General features: G+C 45.5%; 1 protein-coding gene and 1 long non-coding RNA gene across 2 annotated transcripts in view; one reads left to right on the top strand and one right to left on the bottom strand.

The window, feature by feature from the left end:
* LOC309367356 overlaps positions 1-21028 on the top strand; it is a 124851-nt gene that overhangs the window by 55947 nt on the left and 47876 nt on the right. The window lies entirely within an intron of this gene.
* On the bottom strand, positions 1979-20659 carry C1D (C1D nuclear receptor corepressor). The gene is made up of 6 exons (XM_081906662.1): positions 20515-20659; positions 17950-18130; positions 12954-13128; positions 8993-9059; positions 8495-8550; positions 1979-2280 (listed from the first exon to the last, which is right to left on the bottom strand). Exons 3-6 carry the CDS (start codon positions 13092-13094, stop codon positions 2104-2106), a joined length of 441 nt encoding a protein of 146 aa, XP_081762788.1. The 5' UTR covers positions 13095-13128; positions 17950-18130; positions 20515-20659; the 3' UTR covers positions 1979-2103.

Genomic DNA, 21028 nt, shown 5'->3' with positions numbered 1-21028 from the left:
CTATAACACGCACCTGACCATAACACGCACATCGTTTTTAGAGGAGGAAAACAAGGGAAAAAACATTCTGAATGAAACAGTGGATGTATCATTTTTGTGCTTCATGCTGTGGCCACAGACATGTGATCTGATGGTGAATTTGGGGTGACCCAATGCAAAAATTCTGAGAATTCCTGTGGATCCATGCTTTGTAACCATGTTTTTGCACCATAGCAGCCCCAGGCAACAGTGGGTGCGTGATTTTTTTGGTGCAGGCTGTAGCCATGGACATGCTATGTGATCTGATGGTGAATTTGGGGTGACCCAATGCAAAGATCCTGAGGATCCATGTGGATCTATGCTTTGTAACCACATTTTAAGTGGGGAGCGAAGGAAAAACAAAGAAGGGACATGAGAGGGGTGTGCAGAGAAGCAGCTGGCTAAGAATGCAGGAGAGGGATTTAACGGGAGGGAGGAAAGAAAGGCAAAAGTTTCCCCCATCCAAGCCAGCCATCTCTCTCTCTCTCTCTCCCTCCCCCCCTCTCTCTCTCCCTCCCCCCTCTCTCTCCCTCTCCCCCAGCAGCACCTGAGCACAGAGAGGAGCACTTTACGGAGCACAGAGAGGAGCACTTTCCCCTCTGCTTGCCTGGAGGGGAGGGGCTTTCCCTGCTCTTTGTTCCGTTTCAGCAAACACAGCAACGAAACAGAGGTGGGTGGGCAGTAAGACCCTGAGGCAGAATGCAGGAAAGCAGCCGCTTCCTCTTTTCAGGTTTCCCTTCTCCGTGAAGCGCGATTTGATTTTTGCCTGATTTTTCGGCTCCAGGGACCACACATTCACTCTATAACACGCACAGACATTTCCCCTTCCTTTTTAGGAGAAAAAAATCTGTGTGTTATAGAGGGGAAAATACGGTATTTCAACCCAACAGGACCACATCAGTCTGAGCAGGGAGGTCTTGTCTTCTGGGCAGCCCTGGACCTCCGTATACACTTTGCTCAGGTCTGTGCCCAGGAGAGGTCATTTCAGTGCTGATAATGCAGCAAAAAACAACTCGGGAGGCAGCAGTAAGGAGTTATAGTCTCTACAGCCACAGCAGGTGCTGTGATTCTCCAGCAGTCTGATTGCAGCTCCAGAAGAGCGCTCCATCGTCTCTTGAGAAAGATAGATGCCAACAACAACATGAATGGAACTGACGGGGGGGAGAGGCACTCCAGCAAGAACACCAACTAAAACATTAACCAGTTGAGCTAGAGCAGGGATGAAGAACCTGCGTCCCTTCAGATGATATTAGACTGCCAACTTCCATCTGCTCCAGCCAGTATGGCCATTGGGCAGAGAGGCTGGTGGGAGCTATACAAAAGTGCAGCCACTTCTGGAGGTTCTGTCATTCCTGAACTAGAGCACCAGCAGAACTAGAATGGAAGGAAACAATTCTTATTAACAGCAGATTTATTCAAGAGAATACTTGATAAAAGGCAGCAGCTAAGCTCGTTTAGCATGAAAGAACTGCACACAAGTGTCAGATGCTGATAAGCAGATACAGTGGTACCTCGGGTTAAGTACTTAATTCGTTCTGGAAGTCCATACTTAACCTGAAGTACCACTTTAGCTAATGGGGCCTCCTGCTGCTGCTGCGCCGCCGGAGCACGATTTCTGTTCTCATCCTGAAGCAAAGTTCCTAACCTGAAGCACTATTTCTGGGTTAACGGAGTCTGTAACCTGAAGCGTATGTAACCCAAGGTACCACTGTATATTTGAGCACGGATGGTGCAATCTGCAAACTATCTGTTCTGCAGTAGTTGCTATTAAGCTGCCTAGCATATGGATACCTTGTCATGTTTCCCAGATCAAAAGACAAATTAGCTAGAAGTTCTATTTTGTAAAAAGTAGGTGGGTTGGAAGACCCCGATTAGTTAATTTCAGCTTCTCTATCAAAAGTCAAAATAATTTCAGCTTCTCTATCAAAAGTCAAAATAAACAACAGGATCTGAGGCGGGGTTACAAATCTCAAATGGTTTTTTGTTATAAATTTATTTCACCAAAATGTATTTTTACTGCATAGGAAACATGAAAAATTCAATTAAAATATTCATTCCGCCTACATCAATGAAAACAGGGAAATCCTAGTGTGTTTTCTTCTTTTTGGCTGGAACGGGAGTTCTCTTTGCAGACTTGTTCTGAGGTTTGGGTTCATAGAGGGCACTCCGCAGAAATCTCGAAGCGGCTCCTTTATCCAGCCTGGCAGCTTTTTTCTTGTCCGTTATCTCTTTGACTCTGTTCATGTAGGTTCTTATTCTCTCCTGGAAGACATGGAAAGATCACACTTTCAATCAAAAAGGTGTAGGGGTTGTTAAGTAAAACGGTAAACAAAAGACCCACCCCACACTATTATTTCCTTGCACATTCCAGAATTCAACTTCGCCCAAAACTAACTCACAATGGAGACTCTCCTCGAAGACGAAAATCTAATTCTCAAGGGCTAAATGCAAAATTCATGTCTGAGATCGTTTTGTTAAGTGTTGCTAGCTTAGCTCAGGGATGGAGAAGCTGCTCCTTCCAGCCTCCTCAAGGACTCCAGCACCCATCAGCCCCAACCAGCAGGACCAATAATCAAGGATGATGGGGCTAGTAATTCAGCAATATCTGGGGGGCCACAGCTAAGGCAGCCCTGCACTGAAAAGGGCCATGGAGCAATGGCTAAACAAGGGAGCGCATAAACCTGGACCAATTGCCCTGACGACAAAACACGCACCACTCAGCCTCACTGATGTGGTCCAAAGGAAAGCAGAGCAATAGGTTTGGCACCGATGTGCATTAAGAATGCATAATTGTCCATTATTTACAGTAGTGGGGGAGTGGATTGTGGGTTGCCTCAATTGCATCTCAAAGAGCCAGCCAGCAGAGCTATTCCAAGTGGTGCAAAGTTTATTAATATCTAAGTGAACAAAGTACAGGAGCCCTCAAGAGCCTGCTGGGACATGTCTCTAGGGACCTAGCGGATAAAATACTTTGCCACCATGACAAGTTGGGACACTGTGGTTGTAACAGGTCCAGAAGGGATATCCAAGGAACCACCAAGTCCTTTTTGATGGGATCCATTGAAGCTCTGGAGGCCTGAAATTGTCTGGCTGACCATGACCATCAGGGCAAGGGTCTTGAGCGAACTGTGTGCTGTGGGTCAGTGTGGTCTGACTGGGTAGCTGAGTAGAGGGATGTACCATAAGCACATGACACCACTTCTAGAAGAACTGCACTGGCTATCTGACTTTATACTTTGCTTGTTGTTGTTGTTTAGTCGTTTAGTCGTGTCCGACTCTTCGTGACCCCATGGACCAGAGCACGCCAGCCACTCCTGTCTTCCGCTGCCTCCCGCAGTTTGGTCAAACTCAGGCTGGTAGCTTCGAGAAAACTATCCAACCATCTCGTCCTCTGTCGTCCCCTTCTCCTTGTGCCCTCCATCTTGTCCAACATCAGGGTCTTTTCCAGGGAGTCTTCTCTTCTCATGAGGTGGCCAAAGTATTGGAGCCTCAGCTTCACGATCTGTCCTTCCAGTGAGCACTCAGGCCTGATTTCTTTCAGAATGGAGAGGTTTGATCTTCTTGCAGTCCATGGGACTCTCAAGAGTCTCCTCCAGCACCATAATTCAAAAGCATCAATTCTTCGGCAATCAGCCTTCTTTATGGTCCAGCTTTCACTTCCATACATCACTACTGGGAAAACCATAGCTTTTACTATACGGACCTTTGTTGGCAAGCTGATGTCTCTGCTTTTTAAGATGCTGTCTAGGTTTGTCATTGCTTTTCTCCCAAGAAGCAGGCTTCTTTTAACTTTGTGACTGCTGTCACCATCTGCAGTGATCATGGAGCCCAAGAAAGTAAAATCTCTCACTGCCTCCATTTCTTCCCCTTCTATTTGCCAGGAGGTGATGGGACCAGTGGCCATGATCTTTTTTTGATGTTGAGTTTCAGTATACTTTGCTAATGACCTACAAAGCCCTAAACACTGTTTTAAACATAACTCTTAGAGGGAAAAGGGGACCTATAATCTTCTTTTCATTCCCCATTACACTAAAAGCAGAACCAAAATAGCCTCTCCAAAAAAACCCACGCCCCATAAGCACCTTTAACTTGCTTCCAGATTATCCAGCCTATTTAAACCTGCAGTTCTACTTGCACAACTATTAGTAGAACACACTATCAGATTCTTTTGAATCACCTGGAAGGGTAGTTGTGTAAATTCCAAAGCATCCACTCAGCACAGTTGTTTCATTTAGATAAAATGTCATTTCAGATGGCAGTGGTTCAAGGAAGAAAAGGATTCTACGTAGATGGGGTGTATAATATAAATTATGTGGCCTCTTCACCTCATGGCGTCACCATAGAAAAAGGCAGGAACTGGTGCCAATGACCCAGAAAATGCTGACCCTGGTAGGGGTTCTGATGGCTGCCATTTTGTCTCTGCTTCAGGCAGCATAATGTCCTGGGCTGGCACCGATCTTTTGATTAAGATTTCCAAAATTACGAGTATACGGAGTTCCCTGTAATCCCATTACAACAAACGTTTGATTAGATAGTGACCTTGTTTTCTCAAGACCATCGTAACATGTTGTGTGATTGCCTCAGGAGTGCTCCAACAAGCCGTAAGAATAAATGGCAAGCCTATATGTCAACGTAGGTAAAAGGAGCTGATGAAGAGATTTACATTCAGTGACACAACGTAATAGATTCTCACAACCTGATTGAAAAGTTCCACTGAACCGATCATGTATGTTCCCTTTGGTCCTAAGTACCAGACATACGGCAAGAGAGCAGCGGCTACTGATTGAGGATCCATATGCAAGATAAGGACATCACGTTATCCTTCAGAAGGAAATACCAACTACCTCTCTCTCCTTCCCCCCACCCCCACCCCCACTTCATTATACAATGTTTACAAGGAACTAGAAGAATTGGAAAATAATCCCTTTCCTCTCAGGGAGTTCAAGCTTTCAGCAAAACGAACAATTCACACATCGCTTGAGATTTTCAACACTAAATATATTTTCTATAGGCTATACCGACACAGCTTTGGGAAGAGGTAAGAAAAATTGAATGGCAATTTAAGATCTTGGAACAAATGCAAATCTTCTTTCTAAAAGAATGCACTGCAAATCTAGCCACACATTGTGTATGGGCATGAAGCTATAGTTCTCTACGCAATAGTAACTTTTATTCTGCAATTAGCTCTGCCAACCATCTGCTTTTATGGTTACGCACTGTTCATTGTTTTAGCAACGATGTGTACGTGTATACAGAATAATACAATGTATATGTCACAACTATTCTGATAGATTTGATCTGCAGTTTTTCTATTCTTCAAGCTAAATCATTTGATTTGATTCTTGAAGTCAGCAGATTTTCCAAGATATCCAGCCTCATATACTGTACTCATGCATCTAAATGGAATATAAAGACAAACGGAAAAGATTTATTGTAGGCAGTAAATATGTCACTAATGTAGAATTACTGGACAGTATACATACAACTGGTGCCAAAAAAGCTTTTAGCTTTGTTGCCGAACTGGATTCTTTACTGCTGAGAAAATGAATTAATGGAGGGATTGGAAAAGGGGAGGGAGAATCTTTTCCCGTTTTTGCTAGTAAATCAACCACTTGATACTTTTAAAGTCATACAGGAGTAGGGAAAGGTAGCCTCAGAGATTAACACAAGTCCAGGTATTTATAGGAAAACACACTGTACTGGAAGTTATAAATAATTATTAGATGTGCAACATTTTTCCATTCCGCAAGTGAAAAGGTGGCTGGCACAAAAATTCGACTCTCAGTAGGGAGAGGCATCAGAAACGATTGTCTGACTTTTAACTCGTAGCCCTTTTGGAATTTCACCGAGACTGAAACTTCTGCTTGCAGAGACAGACAAGACTGTTTCAAAGAGACGCTCGCCTCCTGGGAATTCCTTCCTAGCTTAGGAAAATGAGCAAATCATATGAACAATCGGTCGTACTCAATGGTGGCTTTGCTTCAGCAAATTTTCACTGGAGGCAGTACAGCAACGCATGGAGGCCAAATCTTTGTATTTGAAGCAAGTGTGGAAAAGTGGTTAGCATAGGCTCTCTCTGATGTACCGGTGGTATTTGACTCCAGTAAAGCTGGCTAAGAGGTATAAAAATTCTTCTAATTTATGCTGGAAATGCAAGGAGAAAGAAGGTACAGTTTTTCATATGTGGTGGACGTGTAAAAAAGTAAAGGAAGATGACCTGGATGGTCGCCAGATTCTGTGTACAAATGTGTAGGCACAGACCATTGCCCAACTCAAAATAGTCCGGCATGAAGATCCCCAAACTCGGTTCTATGGGTGACTCTGAGTCAACTCCCTGGGATAGTTCATTGTTGTACATTGTTTTAATTGTCTGTTTTAACCATATTTGCACACCAGTTTCTAATGTTGTGAGTGTCCTCTAGTTCTACTCTGCAGCCTCTTATAGTTGTTTTAACTGTGAGTCTTTTAGTTCTTATGCTCTCACAGTTGTTTGAACTGCGTTGCCATTAATTTGCCATTAAATTGATCTTAATTTGATTTTAATTAATTTTATAATGAATGTTTTTAGAATGTTGGACTATTTTTATTGTTGTTAGCCGCCCTGAGCCCAGCTTCGGCTGGGGAGGGCGGGATATAAATAAATTTTTTTATTATTATTATGCGTGTTTTTATTTGTTTTTAGTTCTTATCTGTTTTAATTATCAGTTTTTATCCATCCATTATCCGTGTTTAATCTTGTATTTTATTCAGATGTTTTATCCTATGCTTGTTTCTTTGTCCTTATTTGCTCTAACAATTATCGGTTAAAAAAAAATTCTAACTGCTATTTTGTTTATATGTTGTTGTTCTTGTTGTTTTTATCCTGGTCTGTGACCGTAATAAAGTTCATTCATCATCTGCAAGCAAAGGGCTTCTGGGAAATGGTATACAATGAAATTTCCAAAATGTTTAAGAATGCGTTTTTTAAAAAATCAGAGGCTTTTTTACTAGGAGTAATAGGAAAATAAGTGCAAAGAAACAAAAGAGACTGTTTATGTATGCGACTACAGCAGCTAGAATGTTACTTGCCCAGAATTGGAAAAAAGAGACTCTCCCAAGAATGGAAGACTAAGATGATAGACTATGCCGAAATGGCTAAACTTACTGTGAAGATCAGACACCAAGATGAGGAAAAACTCAATCAAGAATGGGAAGATTTTACAGATTACATGTTAAAACATTAGCAGGTTTGATGTAACATTTGTGAACTAATAATAGAATTAGGAGGAAACAATAAGTTATAATTAATTGGAGAGATATAATTATATGCAAGGAGAATTAAAGGGGGGGAATGAAAACCAGAGGGGGGTGGGGGGGTCATTCAATGCAAATTTGGATTGGATATTGTAATGGGAAAAGGGGGCTGCTCGTGCGTAAGCGTTTAAGCCCTCCAAGCTTTACCATCAGTTCCTAAACTTTCCCAGTCCACGGAGCCATGGGTGCATGGCTACCTCAATTGCTGGCAGAATCCGTCAATGGGCGTTTCCGGTATTTACGCCAACATAAGAGTTCCTTGACGGAAACTCTCCTTCTGGATTCTCTGCGTGACAGTTTCCTCCGCAGAGTAGGCGTCCCCAGCGGAGGTGCTGAGCCCTCCCCGCTGTTCTCACTGGAAACATCTTGGAGCCCTTCCTCCGACTGAGTTTCTGCAGGAACTCTCCCTCTCCCCCTACTGGTTCCTTCCTCTGCATCCGAGGCTCTCCTAGCCTCCTTGAGCCCTTCCACCACCTGACTCTCCAATGGCAGTTCCCTGACAGATATGTACATACAAAAGAAAAAATGCAGTTATTTTGAAAATTAAAAATAAAGTATTTTTTAAAGGGGGAAACATAGGCTCTCTCAACCTTGGTCCCTAGATGTCTGGACTACAACTCCCATCATTCCTAGCCAGCATGGCCAGTGCTCAGGGGAGCTGTTGTTCAAGAACACCTGGAGATCCAAGGTTGAGGAAGGCTGGGTTAGCACTGGAAGAGGACTCAGGAGATCAAGGTGCAAACAGCCATGAAGGTCTAGGTCAGGCATCCCCCATCTTTGGCCCTCCAGATGTTTTGGCCTACAACTCCCATGATCCCTAGTTAACAAGTCCAGTGGAGGGATTATGGGAATTGTAGACCAAAACATCTGGAGGGCCAAAGGTTGGGAATGCCTGGTCTAGGTGGCCTTGGGCCAGTCAGTGACTCTTAATCAACCTCACAGGGTTGTTGTGAGGTTAAACTGGGGTAGAGGAGGAACCAGGAACATCACCCTGACATGCTTGGAATAAAATAAAAATATAAAATAAGGTTATAATTGAGGATCCATCCATGAACACAGAGAGAGAGAGAGACAGAGAAAGAGAGGGAGGATTTAACATTGTGCAAGCATTTATCCGAGGAATTTTGCACTGTATTTTAAATAAGAATCTGATTTTGTACTGTATTTTAAATAAGAATCTTACCAGCTCCTGTTTCACTGGGTGCTCCTTTGGATTAATTCCTTGTGTGGCAAGATAAACTGTAAAGTGAATTTTATTAATCAATATTATTATTGTTGTGAGAGACTTTTAGCAATAGAATCCTTACTACACATCTAAATTGCAAAAGCATACATCAATTGCAAGACTGTAAAGCTGCTTTGCTCAACTGAACTCAGTGGTATTCGTCATAATATAAAACGCCTAACAGCTGGGTGAAATGGCATCAAAAGCTCTACGGAGAATCGGAAGGGTTGCTAGAGGAACCAGAGAACAAGAAAAGGGAATTGATCAGCTATTACAAAAATGGCGAAGGCTTAAATAATTAAGCTTTTCTTTAAGTGTCACTTATAAAAGTATAGTGGCTGTAAAATCATCATTAGAAATAGGATGGATACTTAGCTGCCGAGTTGCATATTTAAATATGCCGTTACATGCTAAAGTGCTTAAATTACCACCATAAATTTCATGCTCCACACTCACCCCAAAACATCGAATTCAATGTGTAAGCAGAGACCAAATCTAATTTTGCTTGTTCAAGAGGATCCAGCTAAAACACAAAAGATATAAACGTCATCGTGTGCATTTCATTATTTAACTGAGACATCAAAAAAGGCTTCTAGCTACAGGAACCTATTACTATCACAGTATAGCGTCAATGCCACACTCCCCCCAATCAGGAATCTAACAGTACTTCGCAGAATTCAAAGTTCATTTAAAAAAAAAAATCAAATTGTTCACCCAATAATTTCAAGTAAACAAATTTCTAAAGAATAGAAAGTAATATTTATGTAGGCATGATCTGCATTGGGGGGCTTGACTTTCAGACACCTAATAAAATTGGCGCTGTGGGACGCGGGTGGTGCTGTGGGTTAAACCACAGAGCCTAGGACTTGCCGATCAGAAGGCCGGTGGTTCGAATCCCCATGACAGGGTGAGCTCCCGTTGCTCAGTCCCTGCTCCTGCCCACCTAGCAGTTTGAAAGCACGTCAAAGTACAAGTAGATAAATAGGTACCGCTCCGGCGGGAAGGTAAACTGCGTTTCCGTGCGCTGCTCTGGTTCGCCAGAAGCGGCTTAGTCATGCTGGCCACATGACCCGGAAGCTGTACGCCGGCTCCCTCGGCCAATAAAGCGAGATGAGTGTCGCAACCCCAGAGTTGGTCATGACTGGACCTAATGGTCAGGGGTCCCTTTACTTTTAACCCAATGAAATGTCAGGAAATCCACAAAGTACAGTCATACCTCGGGTTACAGACACTTCAGGTTATGTGTTTTTGGGCTGCGCACCGCGCCGAACCTGGAAGTACCGGAATGGGTTACTTCTGGGTTTCTGCGCATGTGTAGAAGCGCCAAATCGCAACCTGCACGTGCGCAGACACGGCGCTGCGGGTTGCGAACGTGCCTCCCGCACGGATTACATTCGCAACCCAAGTGTTCACTGTATGATGAAATAAGCTAGTAACACAACTCGGCATCTATGTACCCGTTCTGAACATTTAAAACAATTCACATTTTTTCACATGCTTCACATAATTTGCAGGAATATTTACAATAGCTCTATAAGGCAGGCTAGTACTTTTGTCCCTGAATTGCAGGTGAAGGGGCAGCTTCCCAAAAGCCAACTGATCTGATTCTAACAGGACTTGACAGTTTGCAGTTTGGGAGCTTGCGTATACAGTGGTGCCTCGCAAGATGAAAATAATTCGTTCCGCGAGTCTCTTCGTCTAGTGGTTTTTTCGTCTTGCGAAGCACGGCCATTAGCGGCTTAGCGGCTTAGCGGCTATTAGCGGTTTAGCGGCTATTAGCGGCTTAGAAAAAGGGGGGAAAGGGAAAAAACTCGCAAGAACTCACAAGACGTTTTCGTCTTGCGAAGCAAGCCCACAGGGAAATTCGTCTTGCGAAGCACCTCAAAAACGGAAAACTCTTTCGTCTAGCGAGTTTTTTGTCTTGCAAGGCATTCGTCTTGCGGGGCACCACTGTACTCCCAGGGAAACGAGTGGATATTTCAGATCTTTCCGTGGGTGAAAAAGAGAAACCCACAAAAGAGAAGCATCACTGTTCCACAGGAAGGGAAACCATCGATGTCAAAGGACAACACAAGGCATTCCAGGATCCTAAGCATCCCCCAATACTCCCCATACCGACCCCAAAACTGTGCCAGCCTGGAAGCTGGCCTATTTTATCCTCTTCCATCTGCTGCAGTCAATGGGAAGGAAATATATACCGTACTTTTCGGACCATAACACGCAGTTTTTTGCTCCTAGAAAGTAAGGGGAAATGCCTGTGCGTGTTAAGGAGTGAATGCACGGATCGGAGCCATGGCTGCCGTCAGTCAAGCAAAGCGGGAGCCGCTTACACACTCTACGAGGCTCTCGCTTTGCTTGCTTTAAAGCGACCTGGAGCCGGGGAGGAGGGAGGGAAGAAGAGCCATGGCAGCAAAGCGGGCAGCAGCCGCTTACACGGGAGGAGGGACGGACGCTAGCAAAGGTCCGTGAGCTCTCTAAACAGAGCAATGAGGCTGCAGAGGGACAGCAGGAAAGATAAAATTTAAGCAACCAGCAGCAAAATAAAACCAACCTCGAGCTCTGAGCCACGCAGTGAAAACCAGGAAGTTAAAGAAAAAAGGCTGGGGATGAGGGAGGGGGAAAACTTCGCAAATCCCCGCGTCTCAGCTGATCCGCTGGGAGGGAGCAGCTTTTTTTCAGGCAGGATAGATTCGAGCATTGTCTGGGTCCTAGTGCCCCTACCACTTTTTTGTGCTCCATTCTATTGCTGCTGGTGCCTGCTTATCACTCAGGCTGCAAGGAGGAGCACTTTTACACAGCTAATGGTGAATCCCCTGCAATCCAAGTCCTCCTCACTTGCTCAAATCTATTCTGCCTCAAAACAAGGAGTGGAAGGAAAAGGCTGCAAACTGTTAAATGGAAAAAACCCCAGGCACAGGGCAAGTACCTTAAGTATACCTTTAAAGCAACAGTGCTCTTTCCCTCCCTCCTCCCGCTCAGCTCACCGAAAAGCTCCTTCTCCACGCGTGCTCCCTTGAGTGCTTTTCCTTCCCTCCCCACTTTAAACGTGGTTACAAAGCAAGGATCCACATGGATCCTCAGGATTTTTGGATTGGGCTACCCCAAACTCACCATCAGATCACATGTCTGTGGCCACAGCATGAACCATAAAAATCATGCACCCACTGTTTCGTTCAGAATATTTTTTTCTTGTTTTCCTCCTCTAAAAACTACATGCGTGTTATGGTCAGATGCGTGTAATAGAGCGAAAAATACGGTATATTTTTTAAATGACAATGGTAGGAAATAGTAACTCCACCCTAGCCCTCAGCAAGCTGTCTGGGCTTCAGAAGTAGCAGTCTCCTCCACCAACATCACCATCACCAAAGGAAGCTCTATGAGCCATTATGCTACGCCACTGCTCCCATGTACAGTGGTACCTCAGGTTACATACGCTTCAGGTTACATACGCTTCAGGTTACAGACTCCGCTAACCCAGAAATAGTACCTTGGGTTAAGAACTTTGCTTCAGGATGAGAACAGAAGTCGTGTACAGGCAGCGCAGAGGCAGCGGGAGGCCCTATTAGCTAAAGTGGTGCTTCAGGTTAAGAACAGTTTCAGGTTAAGTACGGACCTCCGGAACGAATTAAGTACTTAACCCGAGGTACCACTGTATTATCTACTTGTCAATTCAGGCAGCGACCCAACGAGGTAACCTCTGGACCTTCCTCACAGCCAACTACGAAAGCCCCAGGTGCTCACAGAGTTGCTTCTCTTTTCAAGCAAGGAAGGAGTCCTACGGCACGGGGGCTACGGATCGCTGCCACCTGTGCTTAAGTGTAGAAAACATGCAGGGATATTGCAGCTGTACACCAAAAGGTAGAAACGTGTTTTTTTTGGCTGTCATACCCAATCTATCATTTTGTTCCTACAGGATTTCCAGGAAACTCAGGTTACATGAGTGTGCAGCTTACAAGATTGAACATGGATGCTGTCAAAGAGCTGCGTTGTCAGGACCGTTGTGTTTATAATTTATTCATGTTTGGAAAGCTTCGGGGGTGAAATTCCCTGATGGACGAGTTTTTATTTTGCCCCAAAGAAATTACAAATTGGATTTTAAATGTTAAGGTACATCGATACATGTACCAGGGCCTCAGGCAGTGCCGTGTGCTGTTGAAAGTGAGAAAGAAAAGATACTTCATATATTCTTTTAAATCTGTTCTTCCTACAGCTGGAATGGGTACGGTAGCAGTTTAACACCTAGATTTTACATTCTAGGGCGAGTTTATTCTAAAACCCCACTTCCAGAAATAAAGCAAGCAGAGAACGTACTTTGGTTTCTGGATGAAGTACAAGCCACCCTAATATGAAAGACCGCTGAGGACCCTCCCTTCCACCACCTATTAGTTAAAAGACAAACACTGTTGTGCCTTCTTACCTTCTGGAGAAGCTCACTTCTCGACACAGACATCATAGTCTTCAACATCTCATCCACAGAACAAAGAGACTTATCAAAGGCCGAAAGGTAATCATGGATCTCTGCTGGGTACTCTTCTCCAGCAAGATCACTCTCCGACATTATGCTCTACACACAAGAACCAGGACAGGTTTACCTATAGGACAGGTAGATAAACAGAGAAAAATTAGGCTCATGAAATGGTCCGCGAGCTCTTAAAGAAATCATTTACCTCAACCTATGGGTGGACAGTCCTGGATAACCAAGGGAAGTCTGTAAGGTTGGCAACTTTTTTCATTTTGAACAGGTTTTCAAATATTATCATGATAGCGTAGGTACCACTTTCATGCACCTCATGAAAGTGTTAGAATTCCTGCTCCATGATTGCAGTCATGGGATTGTTGTCTTTCACATGACAGTGTATGCTTTGATTCCACAGAGTGCAAAGTGACGGAGACAGGATGTTTGTGTTACTGTGCTCCGTGAAGTGGGACTATTGTCCTTTGTTCTTTCTTTGCTGTCTGATGCTAGAGAGAGAGGGAGCCATGTTGCAGTGCTCTGTGTGTGTTTACAGTGGTGCCTTGCAAGACGAAAAGAATCCGTTCAGCGAGTCTCTTCGTCTTGTGGTTTTTTCGTCTTGCAAAGCAAGCCCATTAGCGGCTTAGCGGGCTTAGTGGATCAGCTGATAAGCCGCTTAGCGGCTCAGCTGATAAGCGGATTAGCGGCTCAGCTGATAAGCGGCTTAGCGGATCAGCTGTTAAGCGGCTTAGCGGATCAGCTGTTTAGCGGCTTAGCGGATCAGCTGATAAGCGGCTTAGCGGCTTGGGAAAAAGGGGGGGAAAGGGAAAAAAACCCACAGGAACTCGCAAGACATTTTTGTCTTGCGAAGCAAGCCCATAGGAAATTCGTTTTGCGAAGCACCTCCAAAACGGAAAACCCTTTCGTCTAGCGGGTTTTCCGTCTTGCAAGGCATTCGTCTTGCGGGGCACCACTGTATATGTAAATAAAGTAGATCAGCCAAAATGCTTAGTTGCTGAGGTCTGTTACGCAAGCTGCGCAAACTCTGCGGATCGCTAAGTGTGCCGATGTCTGTTGGCATCGGTCGCTTTGATGTTCAAGCAGAAGAAAGCTTTTGAAGCTCCTGAACTATCAACCAGGAGGGAGGGAACATGCCAGTTGCGCATGTGTCTCTGCCAGGGTCCTCCTCGAGAGTAGGATGTGCTCCTGACAGAAAGCCACCATCAACTTGGGTTCCATGACAGAAGAAAGGAAAGATATAAATGTAGTGAAATTAATAAATGTGCAGCACCTAGAAGGGTCAGCAAACTTTTTCAGCAGGGGGTTGTTGGTCCATTGTCCCTCAGACCTTGTGGGGGGCCGGACTATATTTTGAAAATAAATAAATAAATGAACAAATTCCTATGCCCCACATATAACCCAGAGATGCATTTTAAATAAAATCACACATTCTACTCATGTAAAAACACACTGATTCCCGGACCGTCCGCGCGCCGGATTTAGAAGGCGATTGGGCCAGATCTGGCCCCCGGGACTTAGTTTGCCTACCCATGACCTAGAGCATACTGGTATCATTTCAAGCAGATGGCCCTCCAGATGTTGTTGGATTCCAGTTCCTACCAACCCCAACCAGCATGGCTCATCGTCTGGGATGATAAGAGATGGAGATAATGAACATCTGGAGAGCCATAGATTCCCCGCCCATTTTAAAAATTTGGGTTAAGACTACTTCTCATGCTGCTCTCTGCTCAACACTGGAACCAGAATGCTGATGTTGGCATGACAATACCCCGTGTAATATGTAATTTGATATTCTACTGATCACAATGTGGGAACCAAACAATGGAGTTCAGGAAAGATATATTGCAAAGATATCATCTGAATAGCACTTTTTTTTGAAAAGAAAAGGGGTGTGGGCTAGGAACATGGATGTCTGCAAGGTCGGGAACTTTTTTCAGTTCCATCACATGGACTCAGCCAAAAAGCACATTCATAAAACAAATGAGTGCCCCATTAGCTCTCAATGAGAAATTGTGCACCCCCATTGATTCAGAGGGTGGTGAGCAAACTACTTTTTATTACCTCAAAAAAGACACACACAAAACTGAGCGAGCAGAGGGCAGAGTATGCCCTCACACTTTGACAACCATGACCACAGAGAATGTGCTGCTGCTGTGGCAGAGTTTAAAAGCTGTTTGGACAACTGATTGGCCCACTTAACTTAAAAAGTTTGGATCATTTAAAGAGGTGTCCCCAAATTGACTACAGGTCAGTGGCACAGCTTTTGTATGAGAGAGAAGGAGAGAGAGAGAGAGAGAGAGAGAGAGAGAGAGAGAGAGAGAGAGAGATCAGATCCCTTTTTAAGATGGCGACTCAAAACTTGTGTTTTAATCACTTAGTTCAGAAATCGGTTGCAACTCATAGTAATGACTAAGATGCCAGGCAACACCCCTAGTTTTAAGCAGTTGTGTTCAATCTTTAATCTTCAATAAATAAGGCCATTGCTTGCTTCAACAAAACAGTTGGTTGCCAAAATCAACACAAACTGCTATGGAACAGAAGTTGCTAAGGGGGAAATAAAGCAATGTGGATGATTCCATATAACTACAGGCAATCCTGGACTCCTTGTTTATTTCCCTTACTTAATCTGCAAAACAATTACTTCAAACTATACAAAAAAAGGTACTTCCTACATACTACAACAAGCAGAAACTTGATCAGTTTCTGGCCTGCCTTTCTGCCCCATGCCTTGTGCCAAAACTGAACGACTGTTCTACATAACAGCAACAAAAATTTCCTTCCAAATAATCCCAGTTCTGAGAGAAGGCCAGAAAGTTTTTAAAAAGGGGGCTGGAAATAGAGTAGAACATTCTGCAGAGCCACTAAGCAAGGAATGTATAAAAGGGAAGCTATTCTGTGGATAAGCACACTACTTGAATCAAATGTATATTGGCCAGTTCCTGCAAAAGGAAGGCACGACTGAATGATGATGCAGGAATGATTTTAAAAGGGCGACCCTTCTATTTCTTGCCCATAAGTACCGCTTACAGGCAACCAACAGGAATAGCAAATCTCAGGCCAGCAAATCTCTCCCCCTCCAGTCCACTTTGAAATTGGTAAAGATCTTCAACTGTTGTAGCTATTGCACTTTGCTGTGCTAAATGGTACCTGGTTTTTAATTGTATTTTTGCTGTGGGTCACCAGGATGAATCTTGTGAAGTCTGGGAACCTCTAACCTAGACTCTTCCATTCAGATTGGAGAAAAGGTTACACGCAGAAGTGCTGTCCCACATTTTGGGGAAGAGAGGGAGAGAGGCTTCAGAAATAAATACACCCCTCCTTGTTTTTTTCCTTCACCTCATGCCACCCTAGAAGATAAAGCACCATTTCTGGACACTTGGAAATATATTTATGCTTTTGAAAAAAATACCGTGAACTTTATTGTGCCGATATTCCAAGTGTGGTGTTGCAGAGAGTTGGTGGGAAGAGTTTGATAACTGTTAATTCACAAAGCTGTAGCCTTCAACTATTACAGAGCTATGACAAGGACAAAATGACCATGAAAGCATTCTCCAGAAGGCTAATAATTCCAGGACATCAAACCTGTATCTCATTTTTAACAGATATTTCCAAAATTTGAAAGGTCTTGCTTTCTACTTGCTTGTTTTTTAAAATAACGGCCTTGTGCCTGCAGGTATTTAGAAGTCTGTGTAGTACCACCACAATTTTTAGCCGTAGGCTTTTACCCAGTAAAGAAAGTCGCCCTCCAAACATGCTTCCCCTCAGAAACTGCTAATTCTGAATATCATTACAGGCAGGCATAGCTGAGATTTGCGCCCTCTCAGCTTTGTCCCTGCTTCTTTCCCTTACAATAGCCATTGTACTGGGGGTTTAACATACATAAAGCACCATATCTGATTTGAATCCGCTTAAGAACATAAGGAGAGACATCACATTGCCAACAAAGGTCCGTATAGTTAAAGCTATGGTTTTCCCAGTAGTGATGTATGGAAGTGAGAGCTGGACCAGAAAGAAGGCTGATCGCCGAAGAATTGAGGCTTTTGAATTATGGTGCTGGAGGAGACTCTTGAGTGTCCCATGGACTGCAAGAAGATCAAACCTATCCATTCTGAAGGAAATCAGCCCTGAGTGCTCACTGGAAGGACAGATCCTGAAGCTGAGGCTCCAAGACTTTGGCCACCTCATGAGAAGAGAAGACTCCCTGGAAAAGACCCCAATGTTGGGAAAGATGGAGGGCACAAGGAGAAGGGGACGATGGTTGGACAGTGTCCTCGAAGCTACCAGCATGAGTTTGACCAAACTGCGGGAGGCAGTGGAAGACAGGAGTGCCAGGAGTGCTCTGGTCCATGGGGGTCACAAAGAGTCGGACACGACTAAACGACTAAACAACAACAAAGAACATAAGAACAGCCTACTGGACCAAACCAATGGCCCATCTAGCCTCTGCTCTCACAGTGGTCAAACTGAGGCCTGTGGGATCCCTGCAAGCAAGACCTGAGCTCTAAAGCACCCTCCCTTCTTCCAGCAACTAGTATGCAGAAGCATAAAGATGCGATAGCGGAGGCCATTTCTGGACCTTTTCCTGGTCTCCTTTACCATGTAAAGCAGGAGGAAGGAACCTTTATCAGCTGCTGGGTTACAATTCTCTTGTGGTTAACCTTCTCGGGAGTACGTGCCGGCAGCGGAGCAGCAGTACCCAAAGCATTCTGGATTAAGTAATCTGGAATAAAGACCCCCCCTGTTTCAATGAATCCTCTCTCTTGTCTGTTGCGCACAGTCCACACGTTGCCATCACAGCTGCCCGAACGCTTGCACCTCAGCACAATGCGAAGTACTAGGGTGCAAGCATTCAGAAAACAGTTTGGTAACTCCAAAAAACAGTATGTGGACAGAGAACACATGATTTAAGAAGTAGGGTTAAGTGTGCAGAAAACAGTACCTTGCTTAAAATAATCCGGAATCAGATGCACTTTCTCCTATAGCTGTTGGAGGACGGTTTCCCTTGAGTGATAAAGTTGAAAAGCCTTCATCCACTCATTTGCTGTGTTTTGCAGAACTCAGTTTAGGCAGGTGTTTTATTTGTCGATACCCTATCCCCTTTCTGTGTAGTCTTTCTCAAGCTGGCAAACATCAAAAACATAAAATATATTTAAAACTTATATAATATGTTATGCAATATATAAGCAAGCGCCGATATTTCACGGTGTAATTCAAGCAACAGGAACTGCCATGGCCAATAAAATCCCATCAGTTAAAAGCCGCTTTCAGTACTGGACTGAAGGGGCCATTCATTGGGCCTCCCATAGAATAGGGTCATTTTATAATACAGGCCTTCCTTAGTGGCTGCCAGTCTAACTTATCATAAAGGCAAGCTAACAAGGAGACCTCTCTGATGCTTATCGCAAAGGATGGCAAGCTCTACAGGCTGTGTACACATTAGAGGCCTGAAACGTAGTGAGGTCACATCCCCACCCCAGGCTGAGCTGCAAGCTGCTTTCTTGGTCGATGTTCACACCACACAGGTGGCAGGGCTACAGATTCATCCCAGGCCCGTAACCAAACTCCAATTCACTGAAGCTGCCATCTGTGCCAGTGCAAGGGCTATCTGAGCCTTTGTCAAGAAGCTACAAGGTACTGTGGATAATGCCACGTGGACTCAGCTACAAACCAGTGTTCGAAACTCCCATTGTTCTAGGCACATTTTGTGACAGGGAATTTCATTAGCGAGAGCAGTTTCTGAGCTCTGGGCACAGTACTAAGATTTCAGATTAAAACTGCAGAGTGGAGGGAAAGGACTTTTTCTGCCTCCCCACTTCTAGCTGCTCTCTGAAGAGTTGAGAAGAGACCCCTTAAGAAGGGGAAGAAGGCAGGGAAGGACTAAAAAGTAAAGGGACCCCTGACCATTAGGTCCAGCCGTGACCGACTCTGGGGTTGCGGTGCTCATCTCGCTTTACTGGCCGCGGGAGCCGGCGTACAGCTTCCAGGTCATGTGGCCAGCATGACTAAGCCGCTTCTGGCGAACCAGAGCAGCGCACGGAAACGCCTTTTACCTTCCCACCGGAGCAGTACCTACTTATCTACTTGCACTTTGACATGCTTTCGAACTGCTAGGTGGGCAGGAGCTGGGACCAAGCAATGGGAGCTCACCCCGTTGCGGGGATTCGAACTGCCGACCTTCTGATTGGCAAGTCCTAGGCCTTGTGGTTTAACCCACAGCGCCACCCGCGTCCCTAGGGGAAGGACTAGACCATGTGAAAAATTAACTTATTATTTTAGCGGCAGTTCATTCATTTTAAGTTTGTATTCCTGTTATTAAAAAGCACACCTAGGCATTCCATTCTTGCACCCATAACCTAGGTTTTAAGGTGTCATTCAGCTCCTAGCTTTCATATCTCAGTTTCTTACACTGCTTCAAACACGTGTAGTGGGAGCAGTCTGGAGTCAAAGTAGGCCGAAATGTCCCCACAGCCAGTGTCCTTCAACTAATCTGGCCCCAAACACAAAGGGTTGTACAAAAAGGTAGCACACTATTTTCACAGACTCCACCCCGCACCCTACTTCATCTTTCTGGGGCCATAATCACATAGGACCGGCTTCTCCCCACCCCTGGGTGGAAACAGAGGCAGCAGCGGCAAAGGTTGGTGCTTCTTGACAAAAACCAAGCAAAAACTCTTTCTGCTCCAGCAAACCCAGCAGATGCAACTCAAAGGGAAAAGTGCTTCATTAACTACAATAGGCAAATGAATTGCCCAGGTCCACATGCACACCATGCATTTAAAGCACAAACAAGCACACACACCCCACAATTTGAAGCGCATGGCTGCTCCCTCTCCCCTCAGAAAAGAATTCTGGGAACCGTAGCCTCTCTGGGATGGAAACTACAATTCCCAGGATCCTTTGGCAGCAGGGGGAAGTCATGTGCATTAAACATGTGCTGCACATGTTTTAACAAATGCTTAGTGTGGATCCACTCTAAACACGAAATACATAATCAAAACAAAACCACCCCCTCCCAGAAACACATTTTTAACACCCTTTTGAATGTGTTTGTGGAAGGGAGTGGGGAGAAGGGGGTTACTGATTTGCTTTCCTGCTGTTCTTGTTTTTAATATGTATTTTGTGTTTTTAATGCTGTGATCCGCCCTGGGATCTAGGGATGAAGGGCGGTATGCAGAATAAAGAAGAAAAGGAGAACTGCGGAGAGCTTTTCCTTTCCTTTCCTTTTTTTTTGGGGGGGGTGTTGGGGGCACTTTCCAGAAGAGGCCCCTGGGCGATCCCGTGGGTCAGGGGACCCATCGCGGCCGGATCCAGCAGATCTCCCCCCTCCCCGGAAAGGCGCAACCAGCTCTGGGCCGAGGGACCCCCGAGGCCACCCGCTTTGGCGCTGCGGGGCCTGCGGGGAATGCAGTCCCTCCCGGGCTAAACGGGAGGCCAGCGCCCGCCTGCCTGCCTGCTTCCTCGCGAGCCGGGGGCCCCGCTCCTCGCCCGCGGCGCTTCTTCCTACCTGCGGCGTGGAGACGGCGGGTCTCGGCTTGCGCGCTGCGCTCTGACGCACAAGCCGGGGAGGCGCCCCCAGAGTCCCGCCCGCCTGCTCGGCCGGCCGGGCTTGGGCGAGGCGGAGCCTCGGAGCCTTGGCCGCCGAGCGCGCTCCTTCGCTCGGAGACGCGGAGGCCGGGCCTGCGCAGCTCGAGCCCTCCGAGCCAGCCAAGGGGGTCCCGCGGGTCTCCGGCCGGGCTGCGCGCGGGGAAAGGCGCCGCTTTACGCACCCCCGAGCGAGAAGAAGGGAAGGCAAGCCGTGGCCAAGGCATCTTGGGAAGAGGGTCTTCCTAAGGGGCTGCTGGGGGGACCAGGGCGGGGGCAGCTGCAGAGCGCACGGCCAGCTACGGTGCCCGAGTTTGGGACGTTGCTAGTGGGGCGCGCGGATTTACTTCTGATTTTTGTCCGCCGGAACTCCCAGCAGCTCAGTTCTGGCCTCTCTCCGGGGGGCGTCTTTGCCATTCTAAAAAGGAGGAGGGAGG

This window comes from Podarcis melisellensis (assembly GCF_964234715.1).
Source record: "Podarcis melisellensis genome assembly, chromosome: 3".
NCBI classification, from domain to species: Eukaryota; Metazoa; Chordata; class Lepidosauria; order Squamata; family Lacertidae; genus Podarcis; species Podarcis melisellensis.
This window is presented reverse-complemented; position numbering and strand designations above follow the sequence as displayed.